This window comes from Patagioenas fasciata, chromosome 1 (genome assembly GCF_037038585.1).
Source record: "Patagioenas fasciata isolate bPatFas1 chromosome 1, bPatFas1.hap1, whole genome shotgun sequence".
In the NCBI taxonomy this organism is placed as follows: Eukaryota; Metazoa; Chordata; class Aves; order Columbiformes; family Columbidae; genus Patagioenas; species Patagioenas fasciata.
This window is the reverse complement of record NC_092520.1, coordinates 41,381,212-41,392,413: the sequence shown is the minus strand read 5'-3', so window position 1 is coordinate 41,392,413 and position 11,202 is coordinate 41,381,212. Positions and strand designations below refer to the sequence as shown.

The following is an 11,202-nucleotide window of genomic DNA, read 5'->3' as shown; positions in this document are numbered from 1 at the left end:
CCCTGCCCGCCTGTTCCCGTCCCGCCCCCCGAAGCGTGGCCCTGCTGCGCTGCTCCGCGTGGCCCGCCTGACCCTTCCGCGCGGCGCGGAACCGCTGCGCCGCCTGGCCACCTCCGCCGCCCGGCCGGCCCGGGGAGCGACATGCCCGGCGGCCAATGCCAGGCCCGCGCTCCGCCATCCACCGCCCCCGCCGGTGCGGGCCAATGGGGTGCGGCGGGAGGGGTGGCTTAGCGCCGCTCACACCCTCCCTCTGGGCTTATTGAGAGTTATATCAAGAATTTCAGTTCAGAGAGAGAGAGAAAGAAGGAGAGAGCCTGTGTGAGGGAGAGAGGCTGAGAGGGAGGAGGGAGAGCGCCGTCGCTTCCTCCCGTTGCTAAAGCAATAACCTATTAGGATTTTTTTTTTTTTTTCTATCGCTAACTATCACCCCAGAGATAAAGAGGGAGAGAGAAGCACCGCCAGACCAACTCTTGTCATTTCCAGTCAGAAGTTGCAGACTTCATGTAGCTGGCAGTGCTCTGCTGAGAGAGGGATGGAAATTGTGTGCACTGCAGAGTGGAAAATACTCCCGATCTAAAGAAGTGCACCGGATTTTTGCTTGCTGTTTGTTTGGGTTGTTGCGTGCACGTTAAACGCCCGAAGGATCGCCGCTTAATAGAAATGAAACGCGGAGAGGATGACTAACGACAGAACTGTGAATTTGTTCCCTGGAGTTGCTAATTTGCCACCCCGAAGCAACACATATCTCAAGGAGGAAGCGTTTGCCTGCTGCTGATTTCTCCAAAACTGGTGATTTACCAGATGCATTGTGCTGTATCTGCTGGAACAGATCATTGCTTAGCTGCAGCAGATCGTCAAAGGTATACAACCAACGTAAGTGCAAAGTTACCCGTACACTGTCATGCATTTCATTTAAAGAAAAAAAAATAATAAAGCCAACATGCAGTATATTTATCTAGAGAAAGAAACAGTGTTTCGGATTCAATTGATATTGGTGGCAAAGGCTCACCTACTCGCTGTCTCTGCATCCCTACCTGCATCACTCTGCTGGAAGTAATCACGGGCATCAGCTACCGTGCAGCTTAATGCAGATAAGATTAGTGCTTAGGGGCTGCCCGGTTCTGCCAAACTGTAGGTGCTTGGCAGCCTTGCACATGGATAATTCGCGGTTAGCAAAGCATGCAAACAGAAGTCTGTCTCTCTTTTTTTTTTTTTTTCACCTGCATTATTGGTCTGCAGTATTTATGTGTGGCAGCTGCCAATAACATCCTGAAGGGAGATCAGTGTCAATGGGAAAACGCTGCACCTTTTTTCCTCCTCCCGGCATCAGAAAATATACTTCTCCCCCCCCCCCCCCCATCTGTAAACATGCTGTCTGCTCCTAAGTTGCATTTGGAATTTCCAGATTCCTGGTTAAGACTGTGTTTAAAAACAAACAAAGTTTAAGGCTATTACACAGAAGGAGAAATATCCAACATCTGGAGGGGAAACATTGAGTTGAGAGTGTAAGAAACTGTTAAGTCCTGTTATTGTCTCATCAGTTAACAGGGATGTGAAGTAGCCAGTGACGACTGCTGCAGCAGCAGCATGTCCGGGTGGTTATTTCCCAGTACGGTAGCTGTAGAAGGGAATGCAAGGCACAAGGAGCAGAGAAAAATCTGATTAGCAAGAGCTAAAAAATACGTATGGAAGCAAACAACAAATTACATTTGGCAGCTGACATAGCAGTTAGAATCTAGAAGTAGTGCAGGAAGATTTTTTTTACTTGCACCAAATGACTGGGTGGAGGAGGGTAGAGGGGGAATGCACGTTATGGATTACACGGTGTACCAAGAATTTATTCAGAAAGTACGTGTCGAAACTGTGGCTACCCTTAATCCTGCAAGTAGTTATTTCCATTCTCGCTCTGTGCAAATACAGCCAATGGGATATTGGTGCATTTGTCTAGAGGGATTGCTTGTAAAAGAGACCAGTAGGAAAATGTACTGCTGCAAGTATGCATTGCAAAAACAAGTAGTAGTTGGAGATTGTGGATTTGCCATGCCTAAAAAACCAATAATGCTGTTCTGTGTGGTTGTGTTGACAGTGCTGTCTCCAAATAAGAAATGAGATGTAATGCATCCTGCAGTCCATGCATGCCTCCTCTTGCAAATCGTGCATCATTCCCTGGAAACCTTTAAGTCCTAAAATCTGGGAAAAAAGAATAAAAACATTATAATGGACCTGAGGGATTTTTGCCTGTTGACCGCTTTGATTGCTTGTTTAAGGCTGGATTCTGCTATAGCTCAAGAACTTATTTACACTATTAGAGAGGAGCTGCCTGAAAACGTACCCATAGGAAACATACCAAAGGACCTGAACATTTCTCACATCAATGCTGCCACAGGGACCAGTGCCAGCCTTGTCTACAGACTGGTATCTAAAGCAGGGGATGCCCCTCTGGTCAAAGTGTCCAGTACCACTGGGGAAATCTTTACGACATCTAACCGAATAGACAGAGAAAAACTCTGTGCTGGAGCTTCCTATGCAGACGAAAATGAGTGTTTCTTTGAACTTGAAGTTGTGATTCTCCCCAATGACTTTTTTAGGCTGATCAAAATAAAAATCATTGTAAAGGACACTAATGACAATGCACCTATGTTTCCATCCCCTGTCATCAATATCTCCATCCCAGAAAATACTCTGATCAACAGTCGCTTTCCAATTCCATCAGCAACTGATCCTGACACAGGTTTCAACAGTGTGCAGCACTATGAGTTGTTAAATGGACAGAGTGTCTTTGGACTGGATATTGTGGAAACTCCAGAAGGAGAGAAATGGCCTCAGCTGATCGTGCAGCAGAACTTGGACAGAGAGCAAAAGGATACCTACGTGATGAAAATCAAAGTGGAGGATGGAGGTACCCCCCAGAAATCCAGCACAGCCATCCTGCAAGTCACAGTAAGTGATGTCAATGATAACAGGCCAGTATTTAAAGAAAGTCAAGTAGAGGTTCATATACCAGAGAATGCCCCTGTAGGCACTTCTGTAATTCAGCTTCATGCTACAGATGCTGATATAGGAAGCAATGCAGAAATCAGATATATTTTTGGTGCCCAAGTTGCCCCCGCAACCAAAAGATTTTTTGCTTTAAACAACACCACAGGGCTGATTACAGTTCAGAGGTCACTAGATCGAGAAGAGACTGCTATTCACAAAGTGACAGTGCTGGCTAGTGATGGTAGCTCTACACCAGCTCGGGCAACTGTCACCATCAATGTCACTGATGTAAATGATAACCCTCCTAACATAGACCTCAGGTACATAATAAGTCCCATCAATGGCACAGTGTACTTATCTGAGAAAGATCCTGTCAATACAAAGATTGCCCTAATTACGGTTTCAGATAAGGACACTGATGTGAATGGCAAAGTGATCTGTTTCATTGAGAGAGAGGTTCCCTTCCACTTGAAGGCGGTTTACGACAACCAGTATTTGTTGGAGACCTCTTCCTTGTTGGACTACGAGGGCACCAAAGAATTCAGCTTTAAAATTGTTGCTTCTGATTCTGGCAAGCCCAGTTTGAACCAGACTGCCCTGGTAAGAGTTAAACTGGAGGATGAAAATGACAACCCTCCGATTTTCAGCCAGCCTGTAATTGAGCTGTCAGTTGCTGAAAACAACCGTCGTGGTCTATACTTAACAACTATTAGTGCCACAGATGAAGACAGTGGGAAAAATGCAGACATTGTTTATCAGCTTGGCCCTAATGCCTCCTTTTTCGATCTGGATCGAAAGACAGGAGTTTTGACAGCCTCCAGGGTTTTTGACAGAGAAGAGCAGGAACGTTTCATTTTCACTGTTACAGCCCGAGACAATGGCACCCCTCCTTTGCAGAGTCAAGCAGCTGTAATTGTTACCGTGTTGGACGAAAATGACAACAGTCCCAAATTTACTCATAATCACTTCCAGTTTTTCGTATCAGAGAACTTACCAAAGTACAGCACAGTGGGGGTGATCACAGTGACCGATGCAGATGCTGGAGAAAATAAAGCGGTGACCCTTTCCATCCTGAATGACAATGAAAACTTTGTGCTGGATCCGTACTCTGGAGTTATAAAGTCCAACGTTTCTTTTGATCGAGAACAACAGAGCTCCTACACCTTTGATGTTAAGGCAGTGGATGGAGGGCAACCTCCTCGCTCTTCTACAGCAAAAGTAACCATAAACGTAATGGATGTTAATGACAACAGCCCCGTTGTCATCTACCCACCTTCCAATACTTCTTTTAAGCTGGTGCCACTCTCAGCAATTCCAGGATCGGTGGTAGCCGAAGTGTTTGCTGTGGATATAGACACTGGAATGAATGCCGAGCTTAAGTACACAATAGTAAGTGGAAATAACAAGGGTTTGTTTCGGATTGATCCAGTGACAGGTAATATCACTCTGGAAGAAAAACCGACTCCTAATGATGTGGGGCTGCATCGCTTAGTTGTCAACATAAGTGATTTGGGTTATCCTAAATCCCTGCATACTCTTGTACTTGTATTTTTGTATGTAAATGATACTGCTGGAAATGCCTCTTATATTTATGACTTGATACGCAGGACTATGGAAACACCTTTAGACCGGAACATAGGGGACAGCAGCCAACCCTACCAAAACGAGGACTATCTCACAATCATGATCGCCATTGTGGCAGGTGCCATGGTTGTCATAGTTGTGATATTTGTCACAGTTCTCGTTCGCTGTCGACACGCATCCAGATTCAAAGCCGCTCAGAGGAGCAAGCAAGGTGCTGAGTGGATGTCTCCCAATCAGGAGAACAAGCAAAACAAGAAAAAGAAAAGGAAGAAAAGGAAATCTCCAAAGAGTTCTCTTTTGAACTTTGTGACCATTGAGGAGTCCAAACCTGATGATGCAGTTCATGAGCCTATCAACGGGACAATAAGCCTTCCAGCAGAGCTGGAGGAGCAGAGTATAGGAAGATTTGATTGGGGCACTGCACCACCAACAACCTTTAAGCCTAACAGTCCTGATCTTGCCAAGCATTACAAATCTGCCTCTCCGCAGTCTGCTTTTCATCTCAAGCCTGACACTCCAGTTTCAGTGAAAAAGCACCATGTGATTCAGGAGCTCCCGTTGGACAACACCTTTGTTGGTGGTTGTGACACCCTTTCCAAACGCTCTTCCACTAGTTCAGATCACTTCAGTGCCTCAGAGTGCAGTTCCCAAGGAGGCTTCAAGACAAAGGGCCCCTTACACACCAGACAGGTAAATGAGCACTTTTACTGGTCTATAAGTACTGCATACAAGTGCCCTATCAACCAGTATTAAAAGTGCCACTATGCTGTGGGGTTTTGTGTGGTTTTTTTTTTTTTTTTTCAGTCTAATTTAATATAGTTATATTACAGGGGGGAACAAAAAAAAAAAAAAGAAAAAAATAAACAAAAAAACCACCACCTTGCCCTCTTTATCATTTACATGGGGCTTAACCATGCATTTGTGAAAAGCCTCTGATACTTTGGGTTTTGAAGAATACTGATTGTTAAAGGACTGTTATGCATCCAAGTATGTACACATGTGCATAAAAAAAGCTGAAAAAAAAGCAACTTTTTTTTTTTCTCCCCAGTATTTGACTGTTCAAATGTAAAAGTTATTGAAGAAGAAAAACTGTTTTTTATATGCCAAATTTCAGTTAGAAAACTTGACTCTTTCAAGACTGAAGGGATGTATACATTCAGTTTCAAATTTTGAAGTGAGTTGGCTTGAATTTCTTTTATAGTTCAAGCTGATTTGGAACCTTGTTAAGTTAGTATTACTATAGGAGTTATTTTTTTTCCCTAACAAAGACAGACAAATTTCCAGGCTACTTCATCTGTGAAGCACGTGGTTTGTTGGTAGGGTATAACTAAGCCATACGGAAGTCTTCCTCTGTTTCGAGTTCAAAATGATTTTGTTGTAATAGATTAAAGTTGTTATTGCATAGATAGTTTGTTGCATATTTTTAAAAATGGCCAAAGCATACTTTTGAAAGGAATGCGTTCTCTGACTACGTCTGAATTATGCAGAAAAAAAAAAAAAAAAAGCCCATTGTAAATATTTTCTCATCTTAGTAATGCATAAGTGATCTGTCATAACTCATTTTAAACTGTGAAATGCGCCATATGAAGAGGGATTAGGAGGCTGAGAAACTCATATTTCAACCAAATCCAGCATTAGGTTTTCTTAGGCCTAATAATTCCTTGCTAATAAAGATTTAAATGCGGCGCTGTCTTAATTTATTTTCGTTGGTGTTCGTCTTGTCGCCAGCGCCCCCCGGTGTGCGCGCAGCCTGTAGATGGCGCTGAGGCACCGCGGCGCTGCCGCTGGACCGCGGCCAGCCCTGCAGTGGCTCGGAGGAGCTGGTTTGGGCGGGGGGGGGAGGGAAGGATCAAGCTGATATTACAGCCAAAGAACCTTTTATTTAATGGTAGTTGCGCTAGAGCGGTCAGTAGTTAAGTTCGTGCGTTTGCAGGGCAGCTTCCTTTAGTGCTTCGCTTCCGCTGCACCAACTTTTGTAGGTGTTGGGAGTCACATTCCTGCTGGCACTGTACCCTCTAACTGATGGTGATTTGTCTGAATTTATTAGGGATATGAATCCTAGAGAATCAAGTGAGACACATTTAGGCTTGTCTTTGCAAAAAGATTTTGACAGTAGCTAAGTTTAGGATAAAGTCATCCTCTTGCTGTTGCATTAACCTTATCCAAAATGAATGTGATGTTCCCAGAATTGTGTCTTTGCTTTGGGTGTCTGTAAGGTGTCACACTAACAAGATGCTAAGAATAAAACAAGCTCTTTTGAGGCAGTTCTGCGAAAGTAACTACTCTAAAACAGTTCTTACTTACAACAAGACATTGAAAACATCGCAGAAGGTTCTCACAAAACCTTAATCTTACCTAAGGACTTTAAAGAAGAGTATACTCTCAGAGCCGTTTTCAGGCTGTTACACAGCACCATATACATACTGTCAGCATAAGTTAAAAAAGAAACAATTAAAAAAAAACACGAACAAAAAACAAACAACAAATTTATATAAGTACTCTGCAAAGTCTGTGGTTACTCAGCTGAAGTTTTCTCCCCAACTTTACTTACAAAATGTAACACCCTCAACCCACACATTCTTTTTCTGTTCTGAGATGTTAATACAGCTTAAATTAGCTTTCCAAACTCTGTTAGGAAACTCAGATTTAATCCCCCGCAGCATCTAGAAGCAGTTAAAACCCCCCAAAATTATTTACCTGACAGAATGTATAAACTCTACACAGTGAAATTGAATATGAGGGGGGGAAGCAAAAACCACAAACAAACACAAAAAACACCCCCTCCAAAAAAAACAAAACCAAAACCAACAAAAACTACTGGCAGTATTTTCAGATTTATTTGTGTTCATTATAGTAAATATGCTAGTTTCAGTTTAATAATGATATCAGTCATTATACCTGTATATGGACCTGATTCCAATTCCACTGAAGTCTTATTGAATCCTTTGGAAGTTAACAGATACTCATGTGATTTGAATCGCTCCCTGCAAAATTTGTAATATTATATGTAACTGAAAATAGAACTCTTTCTTAGGTAGACAGGTATCTAAACTGAACTTGTGTATTTTTACTCTCTGAGGAAGGAGACAGAGTATTTTTCTAACCTAAATGGCGAGTGTTACAGGACGTAACCTTTTCATGCCCCCTTGTTTCTTTTGGCTGGAGGAGTACAGCCGGCAATGGAAGTAATCATTAGCAGCTTTCCTATTATTCTGTCTGTAGTTCCTGAAATTTGGATGCATTTTAGATAGTAGTCCTTGGCATGGGGGTTAAATAGACTTTCAAAGCTTTTTTTTTTTAAATAGATTCCTTATAGAGTATGGCCTTTGAGCAAAGTATTCACACTTAATCTTGCTGAATAAGTAGTGTGTGCTAATGCCATAGTGTCTGAAAACCATTTTTAAAAATTCCTTTAAGAAGATATACTTAGTTCTGTGCCACTGTACTGTTTTCCTGAGGTTTAATATAATTACTTTCTCTGTACCTGAAGTTAGAAGTTGTGTTAAGTTACCTATATATTTGCCAAGTTTTCATTCTGTGGTTTGTAAAGGGTGTGGGAATTGTTGTGGAGGACGTTACCATAGGGAAAGAAGTAATATAAGATTAATATACATCTAAGAATTACTAGCATACTCCACTCTTACTTATAGTTTCTTTCAGTCCAAGGCAAATACACATGCAATGTATCTTGCAGATACATTAATATTAATAGAGAGCTGAGAATTAAGTCCCCACTTGGACTTCATTCAAGCAAAATCCTGTTACTTTTAATGGGAACTTGACCCTAGAAATCAGTTAGAACTGGGTCCTAAGTCAGGAAGCTTCTAGAATTCACAAATAAATTGTTCCATTCAAATTTTTTTTTTTTTTTTTTTTTTTGCTGGGCAACTTCTGTGCAATCATCAATAAATTTAGTGAAAGTTCTGCGATTAATTCTTGAAATGTCACTTTGAATTGCACAGGCTGATGTTTCAGAAGTACCCAGTATGTAATAAAAACCAAAGCCTTCTTCAAGTGCCTATCTTGCAGTAAACCTGGTGGATGCTCTGAAAAGAGCATTTTTGAATACTTGAACTTGGGATTGTTCTAAATGCTAATTCACATAATTAGTAGTATGGAAAGGATGCTGCACACCACCAGCTTCTATAGCTAAGCTTCCAAAATCAGTGTTATGACTCATAAAGAATACTGAAATCTATGCAGGCTTCTCAATCAGTGTTCTTTTCAGTATTTGATTGAACTTTAAAATGCGCTTCAAATTAGTAAGTCTCTACACCAAACAGCTACATAGAAATATGGTAGAAGACGACATGTTGTATTCTTCTGTGTGAAAGACCTCTTATAAAAAAGCAAATAAACAGAGAAAAAAACTCCTACTCAGTGTCATTAGCTTAACAATAGATCAAGTAATAAAAGAAATTACGGCAAATTTACCGTGGTTATCCCAGTTTTAAATTATAACAACTTCGATTAACCAGATTTGAAGTACAGCAATGACAAATAACACCGGTTTAAAAAATATGTATCACTATGGGTTATGGGCAAAACCTTCAGTCTTCATTCCTAATCAAATAGCATTTAGGCATGTGCTTAACTTTCATTTAAAGTGGTGGGACTGAAGCAGATCCTTAGAGTCCAAATGTTCAGATGTTATGTTCAAGAAAGACAGCTGTAAGCACACTCTGAGCACTTTTCTGAATCAAGTTGTTAATTTATAAATTTTGGAAATGTGCACAGTTCTAGTAGATTCAGGAAAGCTAAATATATGTTAACTCTGTCCTTTTATTTCTGTGCTCTGTTGGCAGAAATCAAGGATTTGGGGCTTGACTGACACATTAAATGCATTCCATGCTAAGATATATTTTTAATCATGAAATCAATAACATAAGCTCTATGGAGCTTGCTTTACTCCTTTTTCAGTCAATGGACTTCTTGCCTGATCAAGGAATGAGTAGCCAGGCTCCCCCTGATCAATGCACATCACTTAAGCTTTCTGTGACAAATGTAATTGATGTTATCTTATTCTGAGGTGTTTAAATTTGTTAACTTTAGGGTTTATGTAAGAGAAAAGAAAAGCTGAAAACATTAATGATTCTTAATTTGATACGCTGAGAGTGGCAATTTCAAGGTGCATAAGTTGATGGAAATCTGCATTGGAACAGCAGTGCAGAGTCTACGTCACCTGCAAATATTAAAATTCTGTAACCATCACATTCCATAATTCTTTGTGCAATATTATTTTTTAGTGACCTTGTTTTACCTCTTAGTATAAAAAAAAAAATTCCATTGTTTCTTTTTTTACACTTAACTTGTTTTATATGTTATCATGTATATTAGTCTTCTGTGAGGATTAGTCACCTGGGAAAACATCTGCATGTAAAATTCAATTGGTTTTTAGTTCTATGTATTTCTATATCTACAACTATACTACAATATTAGAAATCATGAAAATGTACAGTGTATTTTTTCTATCCTTGTATAACTGAAAAATAGGTTAACGGATTTTGCTTAACTGTCTAAAGAAATTCATCTTTGAGCTGAGACCAAGCATGGAAAATTTCAGCTGAAAAGAAGAATTTTTCAGAAAGTTAAGAGCATGTGAAAACTGAGGGTTATAATGGAATTCTGAACATAACCCTAAGCTATAATACCATTTTCAATAGTGACAGTAGAAATGCTAAACTAGAGTAGGGAACATTTTATGTGTACAGATCCAGACAATAAAAGCTTAGCAAGTTTCATTTCTTTTTTAAAGTTTCCCATGCAAAAGATTTTTATCAGAATCTCTGCTGTCTTATCTGTCCTGAATGTGCAAAGCCAAAGTTTCACAAACATTAATAAATGTGTGACACATATGGGAGAGAGAACGAGTTCGTCAGAGTTTAATGCTATTGGAATGTTGTGATTCTGTTCTTTTGTATATAAGAACAAGGAGGGATCTTTTTAGTTTCCATTTCAGATTTTCACTTCCAAAGAATCTATTCTTCTAGCACAGCAAACCCATATCAGCCACACTTTATTGACAGCAATTTTATTGTAGCTAGGAGCTTACAGTAAGCTGTTTATTGCTGTTCCCTAACTCGGTTGACAGCAATTGGGGAATTAATTTTCTTGCCCCTGATGTGCTTTCTTGGGTATAAACAACAGATGTTTAAGATATGAAAACTGTGACCCATTTACATTCAACAATTCTTTATAGGCACAGTCTACCTGTTTGAAGTGCAGGTTTCAAGTCCTAAGGTTGCTTCATCAGTTCAAGAATTCGTATTTTTGCAGTACAAGTGTTCATCTATACATATTCTATACAAAGGCAGATACATAATATCTAATGAACCAATCCTCATCTAGGCAAATTCAGTTCAAGTATAGCTGAGTTCAAGTTTCAGGAGATGCTGTTTCTTCTTACTCTAGCATTTCATTGTAACAAACGTACAGAATGTAATTGGTGAAATAGCTGTATTCTGAAGGATGTAACAAGAATTCCAGGTGATACTTGAATTCTTGGTATCATTTCTCCCACAAATTATCACAGTGGTCTCTAGATCTATAGGCAGAATGTTCCTCAAGTACAGCCATCTCACATACACTCTGTAATGCCCATATCTTTGCTGGAGAAAAAAAAAGAAAAAAAATCACACA

General features: G+C 40.3%; 1 protein-coding gene across 12 annotated transcripts in view; it reads left to right on the top strand.

Annotated features, from left to right (window-relative positions):
• Positions 1-301: 301 nt before the first annotated feature.
• The window catches only part of PCDH9 (protocadherin 9), a 678,879-nt gene continuing 667,978 nt past the window's right edge, over positions 302-11,202 (top strand). For 11 of the 12 annotated variants that reach the window (XR_011738216.1, XM_071806027.1, XM_065834000.2 and 8 more), the window contains exons 1-2: positions 302-873; positions 2,087-5,253. Coding sequence is in view for 11 of the 12 variants with exons in the window: in XM_071806027.1 (XP_071662128.1) it covers positions 2,218-5,253 (3,036 nt within the window). In the remaining variant the exon portion in view is untranslated. The remainder of the gene's footprint in view (positions 874-2,086; positions 5,254-11,202) is intronic. The other variant, XM_071806015.1, reaches the window with a different exon arrangement.